This window comes from Schistocerca gregaria, chromosome X (assembly GCF_023897955.1).
Source record: "Schistocerca gregaria isolate iqSchGreg1 chromosome X, iqSchGreg1.2, whole genome shotgun sequence".
NCBI lineage: Eukaryota > Metazoa > Arthropoda > Insecta > Orthoptera > Acrididae > Schistocerca > Schistocerca gregaria.
The window spans coordinates 619241836-619265425 of NC_064931.1; the positions used below are offsets into that span (position 1 = coordinate 619241836).

A 23590-nucleotide genomic window follows, 5' to 3' on the forward strand; every position below is an offset into this window, starting at 1 on the left:
ATGTAGGGTTTCGCAGGGATCGAATGAAGGGTAGAGCCACGGGTCGTAACACATCTGAAATGTTCAAAGTGCCGTCAGTGCGAACAAGAGGTGACCGAGACGTGTAACCAATGGCACCCCATACCATCACGGCGAGTGATACACCAGTTTGGCGATGACGAATACACGCATCCAATGTGCGTTCACCGCGATGTCGCCAATCACGGATGCGACCATCATGCTGCTGTAAACAGAACCTGGATTCATCCGAAAAATGACGTTTTGCCATTCGTGCACCCAGGTTCGTCGTTGAGTATACCATCGCAGGCCCTCCTGTCTCTGATGCAGCGTCAAGGGTAACTGCAGCCGTGGTCTCCGTGCTGACAGTTCATCCTGCTGCGAACCCTCCATCTGTTGACTCAGGGATCGAGATGTGGCTGCACGGTCCGTTACAGCCATGTGGATAAGACGCCTGTGATCTCGACTGATAGTGATACGAGGCCGTTGGGATCCAGCACGGCGTTCCGTATTACCCTTCTGAAATTACCGATTCCATATTCTGCAAACAGTCATTGGATCTCGACCAACGTGAGCAGCAATGTCGCGACACGATAAACCGCAATCTCGATAGGCTACAATCCGACCTTTATCAAAGTCGGAAACGTGATGGTACGCATTTCTCCTCGTTACACGTGGCATCACAACAATGTTGCAGCAGGCAACGCCGGTCAACTGCTGTTTGTGTATGAGAAATCAGTTGGAAACTTTCCTCATGTCAGCACGTTGTAGGTGTCGCCACCGGCGTCAATCTTGTGTGAATGCTTTGAAAAGCTTATCATTTGCATATCACAGCATCTTCTTCCTGTCGGTTAAATTTCGCGTCAGTAGCACGTCATCTTTGTGGTGTAGCAATTTTAATGGCCTGTAGTGTAAATATTGCATAGATCTTATCTCTCATTCAGTTATTAATAAAAGATTATTATTTTTCCTGTACCATTCGTTAATTTTGACACCGATACTACAGTATTCCTTAAGATACCTTATAGTTGATATCGATACCCAAACCATTGGTTCGGAATAAGAATGTCGATAAGTAATCGTAACAGTCATATCGTAAGATCCTTATCGAGCAGTTGCCTTAAGAACCTTCAACATCGCAGCGCGTCAGCAATCGTTGGTTAATATATCGAAAAACTAGTAACCCGCCTCGATTGCGAAAAAAAGCACCTAGTGTTAACCTAGATTTCGGCGTAGATAACTACACCTTCTTCAGAATAATAAAACCCACAAGTGCCTAAGAAGACCTTGGTCAATGATTAAAAGAACACTAAAGCTATACATTTATAAACGAAAAAAAGGGAAACATAAAGAGTACATATGCACAAAGTCTATACCGTTACTTAACTTAATGGTGTAACCTCCACCTCACACCGGCGTATGTTCGATTGGTCATGATCCGCCAATTAAGTTATGTAACGGTTTAGATTTTGTACAGATGTACTCTTTGCGTTTTCCTTTTTTTCGTTTATAAATGTATAGATTTGGTGTTCTTTTAATCATTGACAAATGTCTTCTTAGGCATTTGTGGGTTTTATTGTTCTGAAGAAGGTGTAGTTACCTACGCCGAAACCTAGGTTAACACTAGGTGCTTTTTTCGCAATCGAAGCGGGTTTCTAGTTTTTTAATACAGTAGCCTTAAGTACTGGCAGACAGATGAGAGGTGTAAGTGAGACGGTACGCTGGAGTAAAATGAAGATGTGTGCGTTGCAGGTAGCTCCGGGCCCGCTGTCCGCCTCTGCCACCAAGTGCTCCTCGGCGCCGCTGCTCGCTGGCTCCCAGGTAAGGCGTCCGCGCTGCCGCCATTGCTGGAGGAGCTACCTCTAACACTTAATTTACACCGATAATAAGAATTTATTCAGCTGGAAGATCACATTACAGATTCTGTATTTTATCTGAGAGGGTATAGCCCTCCTTGTTAACTCTTGTGAAGCACGGTGGTATGAAAATCACGCTACCTTTCCAATACTTTTTCAGGAATCATCGTGATGGTATATCTTCTAGACCATCATTGTACCTCATAGTTTTCCGTTTCCTTCAGTGCTGTAATGGCCTGTCACCATTACAGAGTCACAGGATGCGTAGGAATCACCTACGACTCTCTCCCACGTAGCGTTGTTTTGATCAGTAATTAGCGTTGGTAAATGATGCTGGTTTTTCTCGTTGTTCAGTGCGTCTGGGAACTATTACTAAGATATGAACTGATTGTCAGATGTTCGCCGCTGTTATTAAGTGTTCTGACTTGCGTTTTTTTTCTGTTGGTATGTTTTCTAACCCAGTTCTAACCAAAGAAGGGAAAGCAGAAAGGTGGAAGGAATATATAGAGGGTCTATACAGGGGCGACGTTCTTGAGGACAATATTATGGAAATGGAAGAGGATGTAGATGAAGATGAAATGGGAGATATGACACTGCGTGAAGAGTTTGACAGAGCACTGAAAGACCTAAGTCGAAACAAGGCCCCGGGAGTAGACAACGTTCCATTAGAACTACTGACAGCCATGGGAGAGCCAGTCCTGACAAAACTCTACCATTTGGTGAGCAAGATGTATGAGACAGGCGAAATTCCCTCAGACTTCAAGAAGAATATTATAATTCCAATCCCAAAGAAAGCAGGTGTTGACAGATGTGAAAATTACCGAACTATCAGTTAAATAAGTCACGGCTACAAAACACTAACGCGAATTCTTTACAGACGAATGCAAAAACTGGTAGAAGCCGACCTCGGGGAAGATCAGTTTGGATTCCGTAGAAATGTTGGAACACGTGAGGTGATACTGACCCTACGACTTATCTTAGAAGAAAGATTAAGGAAAGGCAAACCTACGTTTCTAGCATTTGTAGACTTAGAGAAAGCTTTTGACAATGTTGACTGGAATACTCTCTTTCAAATTCTGAAGGTGGCAAGGGTAAAATACAGGGAGCGAAAGGCTATTTACAATTTGTACAGACAGTAGATGGCAATTATAAGAGTCGAGGGACATGGAAGGGAAGCAGTGGTTGGGAAGGGAGTGAGACAGGGTTGTAGCCTCTCGCCGATGCTATTCAATCTGTATATTAAGCAAGCAGTAAAGGAAATGAAAGAAAAGTTAGGAGTAGGTATTAAAATCCACGGAGAAGAAATAAAAACTTTGAGGTTCGCCGATGACATTGTAATTCTGTCAGAGACAGCAAAGGACTTGGAAGAGCAGTTGAACGGAATGGACAGTGTTTTGAAAGGAGGGTATAAGATGAACATCAACAAAAGCAAAACGAGGATAATGAAATGTAGTCGAATTAAGTCGGGTGGTGCTGCGGGCATTAGATTAGGAAATGAGACACTTAATGTAGTAAAGGAGTTTTGCTATTTGGGGAGCAAAATAACTGATGATGGTCGAAGTAGAGAGGATATAAAATGTAGACTGGCAATGGCAAGGAAAGCGTTTCTGAAGAAGAGAAATTTGTTAACATCGAGTATATATTTAAGTGCCAGGAAGTCGTTTCTGAAAGTATTTGTATGGAGTGTAGCCATGTATGGGAGTTAAACATGGACGAGAAATAGTTTAGGCAAGAAGAGAATAGAAGCTTTAGAAATGTGGTGCTACAGAAGAATGCTGAAGATTAGATGGGTAGATGACATAACTAATGAGGAGGTATTGAATAGAATTGGGGAGAAGAGGAGTTTGTGGCACAACTTGACTAGAAGAAGGGATCGCTTGGTAGGGCATATTCTGAGGCATCAAGGGATCACGAATTTAGTACTGGAGGGCAGGGTGGAGGGTAAAACTCGTAGAGGGAGACCAAGAGATGAATACACTAGGCAGATTCAGAAGGATGTAGGCTGCAGTAGGTACTGAGAGGTGAAGAGGCTTTCACAGGATAGAGTAGCACGGAGAGCTGCATCAAACCAGTCTCAGGACTGAAGACCACCACGTCAACAACAACATGTTTTATTTACCACTATGCAGCTTCATAACCTTACAACCATCGATCATGTATATTCTGAAGCTGTTAATATGTTTGTTTTTAATTTCTTCTTTGGCAATTTATAGCATTACGTTCCTCACTTGTAGGTTACTGCATTGAAGTACGCCGAGGTCAAAAGACAGTGCAACTGTAAAATTGCTGAGACTCAGTCTACTCTCTGGTCTGTAGATTATACACTTAGCGATGCCCATAATGGATTCCAAGTTTGTCAAGTATGAATCACGTCTATATAAGGACGAGGCTGTCAATGACAGGGCAGTCCACTACCACGTAACACCGACTTAGTGGAACGTAAGAGATTGACGCAGCCGCAAGCCAGAGAAGATATTATTAATTCAGATCGCCAAAAGACGATTTGTTTATGAATTATATAACAAATTTTGTAATACAGTTACAGTTTCTTCGAGATGAGTTCCATTCTACCCCACCCTACGTCCATAACTTGCACGACAACAGGGCCTATGTGCCACTCGTATTTGCAAGCAACTAAAAGAAAAAGAAATAGCTTTTATGATTACACATCGTAAATTATATACTCTTCCCACATCATTATCATCAGTGTTCTGCCAAAAGGCAGGTTTTCACATGGTAGTTCTCCAGCCTGTCCGGTCTTCTGCCATCCTCTTCAGGTCTGCATAATGTCCTCTTCCCTTTATGTTGTCTATCATTTTGTATCTTCTCTCAGTCTTCTCCCACAAACAAGCATCTGCTAGCAAGCACCGCGTTCTCAATGAATGTCCCAACCAGTTCTTTTTCCTTTCTCTTACAAACTTCAACAGACATCTTCTCTCACCAACCCTTTCCAATACGCTTTCAGTGATTTCCCTAAATCACTCCAGGCAAATGCCGGGATGGTTCCTTTGAAAGGGCACGGCCGACTTCCTTCCCCGTCCTTCCCTAATTCGATGAGACCGATGACCTCGCTGTTTGGTCTCTTCTCCCAAATCATCCATCCAATACTCTTTCACTACTCACTCTTTCCATCCAACTTATTCTCTCCATTCTCCTCCACATCCACATCTCAAATGCTTCTAACTTTTTTTCATCCTCTCGTCTCAGCGTCCGTTTCTGCCCCATATAGTGCCACACTCCAGACAAAACATTCACCTAACCTTTTCCTTTGACCTTTATCTAATTTGCCACATAAGAGTCTCCTATTTCTGTTGAATGCCTCCTTCGCTATGGCAGTTCGAGTTTTCACCTCCTGGAGACATCTCAAGTCTTCAGTTATTGTGCTTCCAAGATATTTAAAGTCACTTACTTGGCTAATGGTAGATTGCCCTATTTTAATGCTGGACAGACTGCGTCTTGTACCGAGGACCATACTCTTTGTTTTTCCTGTATTTATTTGCATCCCATATTCCACACAAGCTACATTCAGATCTTTCAGCATGTTATTCACTGTCCGCTCACGTTCTGCCACTAATAACATGTCATCAGCAAATCTTATACATTCTATACTCTTTCCATCAATACATATTCCTCTTTTCCCATCTAAGCCTTTCGCAATAATCTCTTAAAGGTATGCTTTAAACAACAGTGGGGAAAAGCAATAACCTTGTCTAACACTTCGTACAATGCTGCTTCCCGCTGACATTTCATTTCCAATCCTTATCCTTACTTTCTGGTGTAAATGTAGATTCTGTATCAGTCGTCTCTCTTTAGAATCCACTCCTTTCCTCTTCAAAACATCCATCAGCTTGTTCCACTGAACTCTGTCAAAAGCCTTTTCTAAATCTATCAAAACAGCAAAGATTTCTCTACCTTTCTCCATATATCTTTCCTCTATAGTTTTTAACAGGCCAATAGCATCTCTTGTTCCTTTTCCTCTTCTAAATCCGAACCGCTCCTGTGCAATCCCTCTATCCAGCTTGCCATACAGCCTTCTATTCAACACTCTCAGCTAGACTTTAGATGCATCAGAAATTAGACTGATGGTCCTATGCTCTTCACATTTTAAGTGTTTCTCTATTGGTATCATAAATGTTGCAACGAAGTCCTCAGGCCATTCCCCTTTATCATATATCTCGTTATAGAGGTAGACTATTTCTTTTCTTGCCTTCAACAGTTCTGCTGGCCAATAATCAATTCCAAATGCCTTTCTATTCTTCATCTCCTTCAGCGCCTTTTCTACTTTGCTTCCCACAAAGTATAGTAAATATAAAACCTACACTGTAAATAGTTAATGGCTTCACGCTGACTTTGTTAACCGCAATATCTGAAAAATATTCTTGGCGGCACTTAAATTCTACTGTGTTCTCAGAATTCATCCAGTAACACTACCTTACGAATGAAAACAGATGGAAATTTGATTAAAGCGAGTCTCCTAAATGGTCCGTGCATGGAAAAATACGTTTTCTTAAACACAGCGTGAAGTTCAGGGACAAGAATCACTTCTTGATGTTATGATAATTTCTTACCATCAAGCCATACTAGAATGCTGGAGAACAGGAAGAAACAGTGGGACAGGAAAATTGGGTCGTTGAGGAAACAGTTCGGCTACAGTTGATGGCAGTGCCCATTGTGACTAATGCAGTGTGGGATCCAACGTTGTCCAGTGTTTCCGTGCCAATAAACGTCGCTTTTGATTCTATTCATCTTTCAAACGATTCAAGAATGAGGCATAGTAAGCCGCAGTTATGGTCCTGCCATTTTCCAACGCTACATTGAAACATTGCTCTGGATGTGTGTTTTGATAAGAGCCAATATTGGCAGCGCACATCGAAATCACCAATATTTATTTTGCACTATATGCTACGTTTCATTCGTTTGGTCTGCCTACAGTCGTAGCTACTTCGTACAATTCCTTTCAGGGGTTTTGCATTACGATACCGTGTATTTTCTTTTTCAAAATTCTCCGTTGTGATGATGTGAGCTAAGCAGAAGGAGTGTTTCCATCTCCACTGCCTCTACGGTCACGTTTACTGTTGTTAATCCAAAAGCGGAATTGTCATCAGCAATAGTGGAAAATTTGCATGAACTTAACGTGACACAGATCTTATACTCCAGCCCTTCAAATCAAAATCTTTAATATTAGCACAAACTGGTTTTGTTTTTGTTTCGTACTCTAGTTCTTCAGTAGATTCTTACATGGCCACTGCAAATGGTCGCTGCAGTTAACTGCCTGATAAATCTGGTTCTAATTTTGTTTGAAACAAATACAAGAGCAACGATTACGAACATGGAAACCAGTTGACAAAATTCTCTGCCATTGCAGCTAAATTTTGACAGAGCTATCGAGTGTCTTATTATAAATTTCCACAATCACCCCTAAGGCTAACGAGTGTTTGCGCGGAGGTAAGATAGGCCACCTAAGAAACCTAACCCATTGGAATGTCTTTCAATGTCCTTTCAGTGTCGTGGAATATCTACTATCTGAATACCCATTTGCATACTAGTTTGTGTAACATGTGTTGAAACTGTGTTTCTTGCTATGAAGCATCGATGTGCTTTGATAAATTGGAATATCGTAGCTTAATTATTTTTTTATGTGTGCTTTAACTCTACTATTATTATCAGCAGACTAATGAATGGAGTGCTTTCTGTCTCAGTAACACTGTAATTATAGTATCTGTGAGCGTGCCACGTGTATTACCCCATCACTTCTCCCCGCCCCTCTCCCCCCCCCCCTCCCCTCTTGTTTCCTGATACGCTCGTTCAAGCATGCAAGCCTTTCTGCTTCTTAAGAGCCTTTGATTTCGACTGTGTTTTATGGCATTTGGATTTTTTTTTTAATTTTGCTGTTTCACTCTACTTTCTTAAAACCAAAACGTAATAGATTCGTGTAATGTAAATTCTTATATTTTTTACGATAATTTTTATCTTATACATCTGTTATAACCACAATACTGTGCATATCAAGCATACAAAAATTTTTGAACCATACGCTTTTTCATTCTTAGCACGCAAAAATGGCAGCTGCTATTTATAATAACTTTTTTGTTATAGAATTCAACGCTGAAGAAGTCGCGGCACGAGAGGCATATCCCAGGTAAGTGTTACAATTATTTATAAAATCGTTATAGTAGTACAGTATGCTATTTAACAATTTAATATGGTGCATTGAATTCCGTGACTGTAAAACAGCTGAAACAGTGACATAGCACTGTTAAGAGCAAGAATGAACTCTTTCGTTTGCGGAAATTGCAATATCCAGAAGGAATTGAAACTCCAAGAACAGCTTATCGGCAACACGTGAATAGAACTGCAGGTACTTAGAGACCACAGTGAAAACTGTAATCGCTACACCTGGAGGAGTCTAAGCTACTTTGCACTCTCCCCTCCTACAAAATCAGCAGGAGTTCACTCACCCTCCGGTGAAGAACTGCAAGTACCCCTGTCTCCATGGCCTGCGCGTTGGAATAAATATCACATATCGAACCCTTTCCGATGTGTGTGGCCGGAAGTTTATTTCTCGTGGTTCTTCAACAACCACTGCCGATACTTTGTGAACTTTCATACAAAATGTGTGGAGCTAGACTCTCCAGAAAAAAAAAATCAGCGCACTTCGATTCCATATCACATGTTTGTAAGCTGCATCATTACGTATTCTCAAAATCATGACTCATGTTGAATTCTGTAATCTTAACTGTTGTATCTTCTTTATATGTGTCGTACAGCAACAGAAAATATTGAACCTGCTTACGCCACCCGTCCACTACGTTCTCCGAAAAAACTTCGGCTGAACTTATCTCCGGGTTTTGCCAGCTTTCAGTGGCTATGACGATTTGAGCATCAGTGCTTTCTATTAGCACTCGGAGCTCTGGTGCTTTCCCGAAACAGCTACGACAATTTGCAACAGTTATACCGATGGTTCCGTATCTACGTTCAGACTGAAGCCTTTCTTGTATTTCCCCGAGAACCTCTAAGCTAAAAAACCATCCAGTCCATGTCACCTAGCCCCTGCTACCCAGTAGCCGCCTTCTGCGTGTGGTGGACTCTTGCCCTATTCAGCGCAATCCAAAACCCCACCACCCTATGGCGCAAGTCGAGGAATCTGTACACACAGTCCGCCGTCTCCCTGCGCGTACGTCTGTGTGAAAGGACGCATGATCATACAATCGCCCAAAACCGGCTTCAAACGTTGTATGGTGTGGTTAGTGCCTGTTAGGATACTTGCTTTGGCATAGACGTGCTGCCTCTCGACCGTCTCCATCTGCTTGGCAGTACATAAACACCATCTCGGCTTGTTCTCGACGTGAATACCGGGCCATTCTGCTGCTTACAGTTTGCTGCGTCAATCACATATCCTGAAACACGTAACTCACAGTACGTGCTCACAGAAACTGTCATTCGTCATCGCCATCTACCGTGGTAACGTTGCATTGCAGGGCACATGTTCACTGGACCTTTTTTCCTTCAATTCCTGTAGCGAATCTGTCTCTGCAGTTTGTCGGATTCGTTAATGTTCCCCTGCACATGTCGTGGAAGACCATTGCGAAGCAAAAATGGAGCATAATCGGAAGAGAGTAGATGTTCCGGGGTTCCTGCAGTTACAATTCTGCTGCGGCACGAATAACAGCTGTATCACAGCGTGCGAGTGAAATGACACGGCAATTGAAAACGTACTCCAGAGTTAAAGTACTCTTGACAGTGCGATTTTTGCGGGGAAAACTTCTAAATTGTGACAGATTTACCCTAAAATTCTGGTGATATATTGACCAAATCCAACCGTAGCAAATCCAGCCGCAGCAAAATGGTGCCAACAATTTGACGAAGGCCGGAGAGACGTGGGTGGTGCATCGTGCGTTTTCCATCTTTTCGGCAAGCTGGAAGGACATCTGGGACGAAAGATATTTTCCGACGGCGAGGACGTTCACACAGCGCTTCTTAAATGGCTCCATGACCGAGGTGCCTATTTATCTCGTATTTGAACTGAACGATTAGTAGAACGTTCCGATAGTTGTTTACAGAGATTCGGTGACTATGTTGAGAAATAGTGTCATGTATTGTGTCATCTTGAAGTGTAATTCATCTTTCAGTTCCTTGGCCTGCCATGATAATGTGCAACTGTGCACGTCAGGGACTGCACACCATACGTAATAAAAAAAAGTTCTAAGCTATGGAATCTGAAAGATATCACGCGATATCTGCAGGAAACCACTGACAAAAACGACGAAGAGACAGATCGAGAGAGAGATGACAAAAAGAAAAGAAAAAGAAATTGGTTAGTATTGCTGCCGCTAGCTCCTGGATTCACAGGTTCGATTCCCGGCTGCGCCGGGCTGGGTGTTTGTGTTGTCGTCACCGTTTCATTTCATCAATCACCGACGCGAAAGTCGCCGAAGTGGCGTCAAAAAGAAAGACTTACACTAGGCAGCCGAATTATCCCTGACGGGGATTTCCTGACCGATAGTTCCACACGACCGTTTCATTTCAAGTTGTAACTTATTACGTCCGATGATTTCTTTCCGCGGAGAACGACATGCTGTTTTCTTTGACGGTTACAATGCCTGTGTTTATACAGTGTGTGTAGCTTCACAATACAATGTCCTTCAGACGTGAATGCATGTCTAATGGAACAGAAACTGTTATTGACGTTTAAAGCAGCGGTAAACATTAAGAAATAGATTCTAATTCAGAGACTATGAACTGACGCCAGCTGTTAGCGATATATGAAAATTTGTGCTAGGCCTGAACTGGAACTGGATTTTCCGCTTGTCGCGCGCAGTCGCCTTTACCATTTCAGCTATCCAGGCACGCCTCCAGCACTGATCCGAACTTCCGTAGGTCACGTAGGTACAATCCTACCTCGCACAATTCGTGAGTCCCGCACGTGGAGACAAATATCATATCGCCATTTTAGTCCGCCGAGGCATGGATACATAATTGATGTCCGGCATAAATTTTCATCTGTTGCAAATAGCTGGCGTCAATGAGTAGTAGCAGGATGCGAATTTATTCCGTAACGCTGTTTTCGGTTTGCTGCGAGCTCTTCTGTCCAGTCCATAGATGTTGTGATGAATCCGTACAATGGTATCTGGTTCATTGCCTCGAAATCGTCGCAGGAGGCTCGTCTTAGGCTGCACGACGTGCCTTACAAATACAGTTGTGCAACACTGCACAGATGAGTCATCAAGACAGTGTGGCGTTGTCGCTATTTTACAAGTCTGCGACTGCAGGCGAAGCAGATGTACAGCCGGTGGGGGACGGCGACGTTTGTTTACAGCTGCAAGGGTCCGGGGCTGGGGCTGTGGCGGACAGCTTCACGGCTCCGCGACAGCCACCTGCCCTCCCACGCCTTCCTAGCCACGCCTCCCACTTTAGCGCTCTTAAATTTTCGCACGCTAAGTATAGCCGTGCACTAAATTGCTGCGAATAAACGCGAACGTGCGCCAAGAGAAACAGCTGCCGGACTGGTTAAGAGGCGTCGGGACGTGCTTCCTGCGGGGAATATTCCGGCACGGCGTGCCACTCGTCTCGAGGCTTTTATCTTCATTCACAAGCGCATTATTGCGGTGTAATACTACGTTGCACGACTAGTCAGAACTGTAGTAGGCGCTACGAAAGAAGCGTCTGCGACGAGATGATTAGAGTCTGAGCACAAGCTCGCACCGCCGCCCGGAGTGGCCGAGCGGTTCAAGGCGCTACAGTCTGGAACCGCGCCACCGCTACAGTCGCAGGTTCGAATCCTGCCTCGGGCATTGGTGTGTGTGATCTCCTTAGGTTAGTTAGGTTTAAGTAGTTCTAAGTCTAGGGGACTGATGACCTCAGATGTTAAGTCCCACAGTGCTCAGAGCCATTTGAACCATTTGAACAAGCTCGCACCGAAACAGATGAGGGCAGATAACCGACTGTACCCATTCAAAGGACCTTCCCCACATTGGCATTGAGCGAATCGCAATAATTTACAGGATATTTAAATCTGGATGGAAAGATACGAATTTGAACCGTGATCTTCCCGAAGAAAGTTCCAAGTGCCTTGCCACTGCAACATGCATCTATTTTTTAGTTCATGCTTTGTAGTGTTGCAAAATTTCAGCCTTATAGCATTTTCCAGTAGAGGATACTGTTGTACCTTGGAAAACGTTTAAAACTTTCGCCTCTGGACAGCCCTGAAACAGTTTTGATATATTTTCTTACTAGTGTTTTCGCCACATCTTTGTCCGCATATCCATTCAACGCATGCACAGAACATTACCCTGCGCACTCTCTCTGTTGTCCACCTCTTCCTCCCTCAGTCTCTTCACATCATCCTCCCACCTCCATTGTCTATATCCTCCTTCTCACTGTCTATTCGTCTTCTCCTCCCACTCTCTTCATCCATTTGCTCCTCCTCCTCTCTATGACCATGTCTTCCTCCCCCCACCGCCCCACCCCCCTCTGACCACATCCTCCTTCACCCTATCTTTCCACCTCTACATCCCCTCCTCCTTTTCCACATGCCCACTACGCCTCTACATCTTCCACCTCCCTCATGCATTTCTCCATCCTCCCCTCTCTCTGTTCATTTTTATCCTTGCACTCATTCTGGCTGTTGCCTTCTCTATCCACCTCGACACCTCAACCTATCTGCAGCCATGGCCATTGGCACATGACATGTAGCCCCTGAAATACATTTCACTATAGAAGGCTGCTATTGTTCTCACAATATGCGTGTCATGAAGGGCTGGCTACACATCAGGGGGTTGAGAATCATTTATGTGCCCCTGATGTAAAGCTGCCATGCAAAGCAGAGAAGCCTACTTGTCAGACCCAGTAAACTGTTTCTTGCTGTTGACACACAGGCTGCCCTGCAAAGCAGGTTCATTTGGCAGGCCAATACTGTTCCCATATGACATGCTTGTGATGTAGCGCAGCCTACAAGCCAGTGGCTAAAAAAAAGTTTTGCCTGTATCTGCATACCTATTGGAGCTAGGAGATTTTAAATCCCACACTGCTGTTCCTCTCGCGCCCTGTTCCTTCTGTGCCAAATTTGGTTGAAATCGATCCAAGTGTCTGTGAGGAACAAGGTGATGTACCTATGGAACAAATATTCTACTGAAATTTAAAAGTGTTGTAGTCATCAAAATCTGATCTGTACTGTGTTAAGTACTCTATCTGTTACATTATTTCTCTACTATCCACCAATAATGAGTAAGTGAAATCGAATTAAGTAGAAATGTTATCAAAAGATAGTTACAAGTTAAACACTTTTGAAATAGAAGGCTTTGGAAACTAATACAATCTTTAATTTTCAAGACAAGTGAAACTGTTAAGACATTAAAGAAATTCAAGTCATTTGCAAACATCAGATGTTCCATTGTAGAAGAAATCCTTTCTTTTCAAGATACAAGATGGTGCATGACCAACGAAGCATGGCTTAACTGTCCCCATGTTATATAACTAGTTTTGAACATACTGCATGTAGAATTTTAGTAACCATAAACTTCCGAAACTGAAGAATTAACAATAAATTCAAAATAGCATTAATATACTATAGAGCAGTTAAGTGTGCAGAGCTCAAAATATATACAAACGCTGCATAAACACAACCATATGTTTCACAACAACAAAAATAGTAGAAAATGCTAGAAGCTGTTTATCGCTTTCTGTTGTGCACACTCCTTCATGTGATTCTAGAATGGAAGACAGACTGGGAAACTGCATGTGTTCTTAGGTACACTGTACTCAAGGTATAACACTCCCCCCTATTTGCCATACTGGTGTTTTGCATGTGTTGTATATGACGCTCGTTAAATAGACTAGTTCTTATGAGTGCATGCAATACGTTCCATCTGATACCATTCGTGTGGTGGAAAAATTTTCAGCGTTCTTCTGCTTATTTTCTGACACTTTTCGAAAATCTCTGGATGACGTCGACAAAGGAATCAATGTCAACGTTACACGTTGAAACCACTTTCTTTAGGCAAACGACGATGTGATACACGCTGGTAGCTTTGTCTTTTTCTAGACAGAATTAATATCAATAGCGAAGAGTTTGGAAGTAGTAGTAATTCACAAAAACAAAATAAATTGTCGTTAACTAGAAGAGAATAGCCAATGGGATTATCATCTTGAATGATAACAGCCGCGAGAAAGTCAGCAAGATGAAATACTATATACAGTGCTGGCTATCAGAAGAATGGCATCATGACGTAGAGATTAAAACTATAATTGCCATTGTACTTGGAATTTTAAATAAATCAAGTCTTTGAAATGTAGTCGCAATCTACAGCTTACCGGTGCTGCTGTATGGAGTACAACCTTGGAACATTACACCTCATCCGTGAACAGCCTGAAGGCGTTTGAAATGTGAATGCATATCCTACAGACTCCGAGGAAGGATCATTTTACTAGTGATAAGGAACTTCACGATGGCTTTAATACTACATCATCTCATCCTGTGCTTTAAAAGAGTGTAATCTCCGTGAAATGGGAATGAAGATTCACTGCCTGCAGTCAATGCCCGGTGGCAGCGAGATACTTTCTGCAGTCAGTATTGTTTTGGTTCCTGATATCTTTTTTCATTCGTAAGCTGGCCGATAAGATCGGACAACTTTCTGCGGAAAGTGAACTGTGTGTTAACAGTTATGGTGCAAGGGTGCTTCAATGCGCAGCATTATTGGGGTCGCAGTAGATGGCTAAATAAATGAAGATATTGACGTGCCAGTAAAGATTTCGTAAGGGAAAAACCGGTGAGACTTGTAAATAACATTATGTTGTGATTCAAAGCAGTCTGAGTGCATCAGTAAATGACCTATGCACACTTTTATACTTTTGTTAATAGATGTGATGAGACTGGGATAGCGGTCCAGCAAAGAACCCGCCTCAATGAAAGAACAAAGCAATGACTTGAAATAATATTTTCTTTTAACCACTGACAATCACTTACTCACATCAATAATATGACAGTTTAAGCTTAATTAAACAGGATAATCTGCGTACGGGGAAAAAGTTATCACATGAAAGACGTAATAATTTCTACTTACCTGTGAGAGGTTTTTCTTTATTTCCGCTGCTACTTCGAGCTTTGTTATTTGTCAAGTGGTATCTGTAGATAATCGTGCAGTTAGAAATGTACAGTCGGTACCAATATTACTTTGTTTGAACAGCCAAATTCATAGCGTTAATCTGCGTGCAAATTCCTCGTTATTATGTTAAGAATGTATTATTCGTCAGAAATGAAGTCAGTTGACTCCTCAATAATTTTATAAATACGACTTCTGCTGAGGAACGATCAATTTTGCTTGCTTTGTATGATATCAAAGCATAGATAACACGCGTTGGATTTTTATTGGAGCTTTGTGATTTTTCGTTATTTGAGATTGTCTGGCTTATGTCTATATATTTAGTAGATTTATTCAAAAATTTTCATATTTCTACATGTTGTAGTTCTATCTGTAAACTTAGGATGGTGTTTGGTTTTTTACCACATTTTTGTGTATTTAATAACACTCTGACTTTTAAAAACGTATGATTTTCATCGGAGTTACATCTTACACTAATCATGTTGTTGTGCACCCACACCAACATGTCATCATCATCATCATCATCATCATCATCATCATCATCATCATCATACGTCGTGTTGCTACAATTCAATATAAGAAAATATGTTGCATTTTTACTGTTTTGTAGATATAGAAAACTTAACTGGAGGTACAAACATAATTTTCTATACTTTAGCACGACGATGTTGGCCCGAATGAAAATTGGTGTTTCTAATTTCCTTAGGAAGCATAACTACTGTTCTGTGTGTACTTTAACGAATCCAGTGAATGCTGCGTTACATTTTACTGCTAAACAACATTGTTTGTAAAGAAAGATAGTTATGCAAGTCTGATCCGCCTCACCTACAGTAAGACACTAAGCTGTTAATTTGTATTGCTTTGAAAGAACGTTGCAGAAAGCAGGTTCGATGGCGACAGCCACATTTCTGTCTAAACACACGATTTGGTTGGCGTGAAGCAAGAAGCGTGTTTGCGAAAAGCAGGCGTCGTGGAAACAGTTTCTCAAAGGGACGGTATACTCAAAAGTGTTCTAGCGAGATGGCCGGATGTTTATAACCTGATTTATAGAAGAAACAGGAACAGGCTGCTTCCCGGATTCATGGCACAAATGCTTAAATATTCCATCTCTCCGAGTTTCAGAAAAAGGTGAAGTATCTTCGGCTGCAAGTAACTAAGGGCAGCTGTAAGGGTTACAAATAGTTTTTCGGTTGGAAGTATCGAAATTCTTAGATATATTTCTGTCTACAACCTAGTTTTAATGCAATGGCCGTCATTATGAATCTATTTCTCATATGGACAGGCCACAGCCTGAGGCCTGTCGATTAGGACGAGATTGCGCATACTAGCCGGGGGCAACTCGAAATAACCCCGATTCATGGGTTTACGTCACAAAGCTTCCATTTTCTACAATGAATAGGGTCAAAGATCATTACTTAATATTCGTTTTGGACAATAGGGAATCTTCAGAACACTCGGATATAAGGATGCTATACGTACACTAGGTGATCAAAAGTATCGTGACACCTGGTTGCAGTTAACTTACAAGTTCGTGGCGCCCTCTATCGGTAATGCTGGAACTCAGTAAGGTGTTGCCCACCATTAGCCTTGGTGATCGCTTCCAACCTCGTAAGCATACGTTCAGTCAGGTGCTGGAAGGTTTCTCGGGGAATGGCAGTCCATTCTTCGAGTGCTGCACTGAGGAGAGGTATCGATGTCGGACGGTGAGGCCTGGCACGAAGTCGGCGTTCCATATCTTCTCCAAAGGTATTCTGTACGATTCAGATCATGACTCTGTGCAGGCCAGTCCATTACAGGGATGTTATTGTCGTGTAACAACTCCACCACAGGCCGTGCATTATGAACGGGTGCTCGATCGTGTTGAAAGATGCAGTCGCCATCCCCAAATTGCTCTTCAACGGTGGGAAGCAAGAAGGTGCTTAAAACATCAATGTAGGTCTGTGCTGTGATAATGCCACGCAAAACAACAAGGGATGCAAGCCCCCTCCATCAAAAACACGACCACACCATAACACCACCGCCTCCGAATTTTACTGTTGGCGCTACACACGCTGGCGGATGACGTCCTTCGGGCATTCGCCATACCCACACTCTGTCGTCGTCTCGCCACATCGTGTACCGTAATTCGTCACTCCAGAAAACGTTTTTCCACTGTTCAATCGTCCAATGTTTACGCTCCTTACACCAGGCGAGGCGTCGTTTGACATTTACCGGCGTGTTGTGGAGCAGCCGCTCGACCATGGAATCCAAGGTTCCCGTCTAACTGTGCGTGTGTGTGTGTGTGTGTGTGTGTGTGTGTGTGTGTGTGTGTGAGTGAAATCTTATAGGACTTAACTGCTAAGGTAATCAGTCCCTAAGCTTACACACTACTTAACCTAAATTATTCGAAGGACAAACACACACACACCCATGTCCGAGGGAAGATTCGAACCTCCGCCGGGAGCAACCGCACAGTCCATGACTGCAGCGCCTTAGACCGCCCGCCTAACTGCCATAGCACTTGCGGTGGTTCCAGATGCAGTTTCAAATTTCTGTGTGATGCTCTGGATAGATGTCTGCCTATTACACATTATGACCCTCTTCAACTGTCGTCGGTCTCTGTCAGTCAACAGACGAGGTCGGCCTGTACGCTTTTGTGCTCTACGTGTCCCTTCGCATTTCCACTTCACTATCACATCGGAAACAGTCGACCTAGGGATGTGGAAATCTCGCCTACAGACGTATGACACAAGTGACACCCAATCACCTGACCACGTTCGAAGTCCGTGAGTTCCGTGGAGCGCCCCATTCTGCTCTCTCACGATGTCTAATGACTACTGAGGTCGCTGATATGAAGTACCTGGCAGTAGGCGGCAGCACAACGCACCTAATATAAAAAACGTTTGTTTTGGGGGTGTCCGGATACTTTTGATCACATGGTGTATTAGGCCGTAAACGTAATAGTTTCAAAGAAATCAAAGAATTTATGACGATCAATTTTGGATCATACGGAATCCTTAGAACACAAGAACATAAGGAAATATTACGTGTACATATCAGACCCAAAAGTAACAGTTTCGAAGAAATCAAAGAATTTGTGATTTTCATCAATTGATGGTGTACTTGATGAGGACAGTTGTTGCTGTTAGCTTGTGGCTAAGAGGTATAGTCTTGCGTTCAGATCAGTCAATCAGCTTCGGTGCAGGTGAACTGCACCTGTTGCAGTATATTTTACTTTTTTGCAAGAGATTGAAAGGTGTCGTGAGACTTTCATTTTAGAAAATCTTATGTTAAATTTATTAGATACCTAGATAATAGTCAATTGATAATGATAGGTAAACTAAAAAATAAATAATTTGATGATAATATAGAGAAGAAGAAATGAAGAGTTATTGCTTTCCGTAATATAAAATTGATAAGAGCATAAATCATATAAGCTGTGTTTACGAGAGGAAGAAGTCACAAAAAAATCAAAGAAAGTTCGCGAAAGTGTTATGTCTATTATTTATATCGAAGAATCTTTTCAGAAACTTGTTCTATTAATCGTCAGAAACACTATACGTAGAAAATTACATATGTAGTCATATTTCTGTTTCCAACATCTGTATTTGCGTTATTCTAAAAAAAAATCTTAAATCAAGTTGACTGGCAGTGATCTGAATCCTACGTGTCTTGGATACATTGCGACGAAGGGAAATAGCTGTGGCCAACAATTGCAAGACTTCCAGGATTAGAATCTTGCACAGAAGATGCACGTATTAGAGACGGTATCTGTATCCCTTTATCGTAATGACGTACATAATTAGCGAAGTAGTGTCGCACAGGAGAGGGACGATAGGAGGCTAATGTTTAAAGTCTCTTCCATACTGATTTCAATACAGGCTGGCTCGGCAGTATTTATAGAAATAACCTTTCGGAACAGCAGAAATAACTAGCACCGTAAGGGAAAACACAACCATTGGAAGTAAAATTTATTTTCAGGTTATGTGCCAGGATGCACCTGTAAATAGAATATCACCATTGCATTCATCTGCCTAGACATATACGACTATGCTATTCAAGCCGTCTTCTGGTGAGTGGTGGAGGGTACTTGTATCACTGTCACTTTTACTTTTCTATTGCACTAGGGAATACCTTCCTGGTAATTTCGTGAGAAATTTATGTTGGAGGAAGCAATTAGGAGACGGACTTTACTGGGAACGTACGCTCTGGGAATGGTAGCAGTAAATCACCCCGTGATGCACAACACCTGTCTTTGTAGGGCCTGCCACTGTATTTGTATGAGCATCTTCGTGACCCTTTTGCGCTCAATATAAAATGCGCTGCACATCGTCTTCTCTATTTACTGTATCAATCCTAGTGATAAGGGATCCAAAGTGAGCAGCAGTGCTCAAATATCGGTCGAATAATGGTTTTGTAAGATTCTACTTTCGTGGGGGACTACACGTCCTGAGCGTTCTTCTAGTGACTCTCAGCATACCATATGGCTTTCTTAGTTTTATGTGGATGCGTATTTTATATTGCTCCTACCCATACTCCCAGATATTTGATTGATGTAGCCGTATCCATTGACTTTATGGCAATCAGACTATATCGGGACTCTTCGCCTGTTTATGTGTAGTACGCAACATTTGTTTATCTTGAAGATCAACTTCGAATCTTTGCACCAAGCGTCGATCCTCTGAAGGTATTCTCCATTTTGCTGCAGTTTTCTAGCGTTGTGACTTCTATAAATGCAGTAGAGTTATACCCTGACTCTGATGTAAATTCCGACATTACCTGTCAGGTCATTTACATACACTGAAAAAAGAACTGTTGCTATAACACTGCATGGCGTACGCCCGATGTTACCTTAAAGGCAGTGATAATACTTTTAAATCCAATTATAAAGCTAGTCTGTAGTTCCGAACGTTGACATTTTGTTGATTATAAATCTGTTGTAACTTTACTGACGCACAATAGACCAAAAACGCATATAATTCGAGAATCACAGTCACACGCTCCAGTCTGGAATTGTCTGTTTCAGAGAAAACGGATATTTAGAGGGTCGCGCGTGAGTACGCCGTGTTTGACCCAGTTCTGGCTTCTGGCAGAAGCGCTGACGCCCGTCCTTGAACCAACCTGCATGTCTGACGTCATAACGTCTGTCCACTGAAACATGCGCGCAGGCATACTGTCTGGTGAAAAAGGGGCTTCTGTACAGAACTGTTTGCTGTTTTACGAATAGTAACATAGTGCTAGAGCGAAGTCCGTACGACGCACCTAAATTGCTATTAAATCTACTTCTGCGGTTCCCTGGAAAATAAATAACCAGAAATACATTCTTCATGATGTAAAACATGTATATATTATGAAGATTTCGGAAAGCGATATACTATGAAGACTTTCAGTTACAGAGAATGACTTTTTCTGTCTATCCAAGGATCAGCTGCCGAGACTGTATATTAAATAATAATAATGTGGTTAACTGAAATTGTCAGGCGGAGACCGATCTCCGAATTAGAAAAATGTAATATTCTTAGTCTATACATCAACTAGATGGCAGTGGCACAATTGTAGATGTATGTAAATAATCTGAAGATGGCAATTTAAACTGTCGGAACTAGCCGTCTAGCCGGCCGCGGTGGTCTCGCGGTTCTAGGCGCGCAGTCCGGAACCGTGCGACTGCTACGGTCGCAGGTTCGAATCCTGCCTCGGGCACGGATGTGTGTGATGTCCTTAGGTTAGTTAGGTTTAAGTAGTTCTAAGTTCTAGGGGACTGATGACCACAGCAGTTGAGTCCCATAGTGCTCAGAGCCATTTGAACTATCCGTCTATATATGAATTTATTGTGATCTGGGCAATTAAAACTTTTCATTTTTCACATAATCGTATGTTTTTCAGGCAACAATTACAGGGAACGATTAGTCGGCGCTGTTCCACAAGCATCCTTGTAACCAAAAGTGCACGCAGAGAGATACTTTTTGCGTACTTATCGTAATTTCATACGAGTTTAATGAACTCAGCTTAATTCTTACAGACGTTTAAAATAAAAAGTGCGACGTTGTTTGAAGTCTTCACTACATAGAAAAGATGGCTGTATGGCATTATTGATTGGGAGAACTCAAAAGGTAGATCCCGCCAAAGGATCAGAAAGCCTTTTATTCCTCCGTGCACATGGCGCCCTTCCGCACAGCGTTTGAGAGTTACATCTTCAGCATATTTATCGAACGTACACTGGCGAGCCGAAACACTATGATCAACTGCTTAGTGGCGAAACACTATGATCCACCTTTAGCACGCAATACAGCAGCGATTATGGAGGATCTGGCAGGTTCCTTGTAGTTTGTACAAGTCATGAAATTACCGTAAATTACGGGGTTGGTAGCTTTTGGACACGAATCTGGCGCCAGATAGGTTCCTAGATGTATTCAATCGAATTCAGATCAGGTGAAGTTGGTGGACTGGACTATGTGTCAGTACGCCGTAGTTCTTCTCAAACCACTACAGTACGATTCTAGCCTTGTGACACTGACAGTTATCCTGCTGGAATATACTATCGCCGTCGGGGAGGGCACCAAGTATGAAGGATGCATAAGGACTCTGACAATATTCACGTAGTCCACAGCAGCAATAGTGTCTTTGATTAATTATTACCACAGGTCCCATGGAAACCCAGGTGATTGTTCCTCATAGCATAATACTGTCCTCATCGACCTCCGTCCGTGACGCGATGTATTTTTCGAGGTTCCGTTGCCTGGATGACGGCTTATCCAGACACGACCGTCCCTCAATGGCTTTTCTTAGATGCTCACGACACCAAAACGCGAACAGCCACCTAGCCCTGCCGTTTGCGAGACGTTCGTTCGCAGGTGCCGGGCCATAACGTTCTTCCCTTTGTCAAAATCGCCTATGCCAGTGGAGTTCCCCATTACCCGCCAGAATAGCCGAGAGCGCTGTTATAAAAATTAAAGAAATAAATGAATAAAACAACATCGACAAACCCACTACATCCTCTCCCTGATCCTTCGATCCTCGAACTCGAACACGTTGCTTGGGCGTGGTGGCGGGATGGCCAGGCTTCGGGTGTCGACCCCTGCCCTGCCCGCCGTCCTGCTCCTGCAGCGGTTCATTAGATTTAAAAAAAAAAAGCGCTTATGCACTGCTTCCTGTATACGGGTAGGCGCGCCGGCCTCGGAATGAGTCCGCCCGGCGGATTAACGATGGCGGCCGGTGTGCCGGCCAGCCTGGATGTGGTTTTTAGGCGGTTTTCCACATCCTACTAGGTGAATACCGGGCTGGTCTCCACATCCCGCCTCAGTTACATAACTCGCAAACATTTGAAACACATTCACACTATTTCACGATATACACTAGACACAGACAGCTGGGGTATACTAATTCCGTGTCGGGGGGTATGGCGTGGCGGCAGGAAGGGCATCCGGCCACCCCTTAACTTAACCATGCCAAATCCGTAGTTAACCCTGCCTCATTGGTGGCTCGTATTGTATGATACCCCATCAATCTCTGTTCAGCTTATATACTTTCCTTACCGCGTCACTTGTCCGCAACGCCACCCAGCAGTGTTCGGTTTCTCCTAGGCAGTAGTCATAATGTTGTGACTCAATCAGTATAGGTGACTGTTTTGGAATTGTTTATAGTGTGGTGCCATTTTCGTGTTGTATGATGATAAAAAAATTGAGAGGGTGAAACCTGGGACCGGCACATAGCCTACTCCTCTCGAATGCCACTGATAGACGGCTCACCATCAACAATGTCACTAGTCCACAATGCGTCAGACATTGTCGAAAGATTTAAATTAATTTAGCATATTAATGCGTTTGATCCGGATGCATCCGAGTTGAGCGCCACAATTCTCAAAAGTAAACATAAATTTATTGATGAAACGCAAGTTTCATTTAGGAAATTTAGTGAAAAATGTGTGATTTACCTCTTAAAATTAATTATTTTCTAATTAATCTACAAGCAATAATAATTCCTCTCATTATAAGCACACAACATATAAAAACTGCTCACCCTCACAAGGCATAATGCTAATACTGTGTAACATTACAGGCCGGTGTGGCCGAGCGGTTCTAGGCGCTTCAGTCTGGAACCGCGCGACCGCCACGGTCGCAGGTTCGAATCCTGCCTCGGGCATGGATGTGTGTGATGTCCTTAGGTTAGTTAGGTTTAAGTAGTTCTACGTTCTAGGGGACTGATGACCTCAGCAGTTAAGTCCCGTAGTGCTCAGAGCCATTTGAACCATTTTTTTTTTTTTTTTTTTTTTTTTTTTTGTAACATCGCCTCTAGGGCTGATAACAGCCTCAGTTCGGCAAGGAAGACAGTTCGGAGGTGTCTTCAGGTGTGCTACATCCAGCTGAAGATAACTGTTAATTACTTCCCATAGGGCTACCAAATTTCGGTGATGTTGACTGCAACGTTTTACTTTTGTTTCAAATAATCCCAGATACTTTCTGGGGGCTGAAATACTGCAGTGCAGTATATAAGACACTACGTTGACGATCAACAGCCGAATTCAATTAAGAATAAACTCGCAAACTTCGATTATTATCCCATATCAGCTGTAGAATATTTGAGAACGAATGAAAATTTGTGCCGGGTACGGGAGTAGACACCAAGACAAATGGGGATTTGGGCCGCTGCTGAAAGCGTGCTCGG

The 23590-nt window shown here is 42.7% G+C and overlaps 1 protein-coding gene across 2 annotated transcripts in view; it reads left to right on the plus strand.

The window, feature by feature from the left end:
- The window catches only part of LOC126299075 (rho GTPase-activating protein 7), a 1286633-nt gene that overhangs the window by 735410 nt on the left and 527633 nt on the right, over positions 1–23590 (plus strand). For both annotated transcript variants that reach the window (XM_049990744.1, XM_049990745.1), the window contains exons 7-8: positions 1750–1818; positions 7950–7992. In XM_049990744.1, the coding sequence (XP_049846701.1) occupies positions 1750–1818; positions 7950–7992 (112 nt within the window). The remainder of the gene's footprint in view (positions 1–1749; positions 1819–7949; positions 7993–23590) is intronic.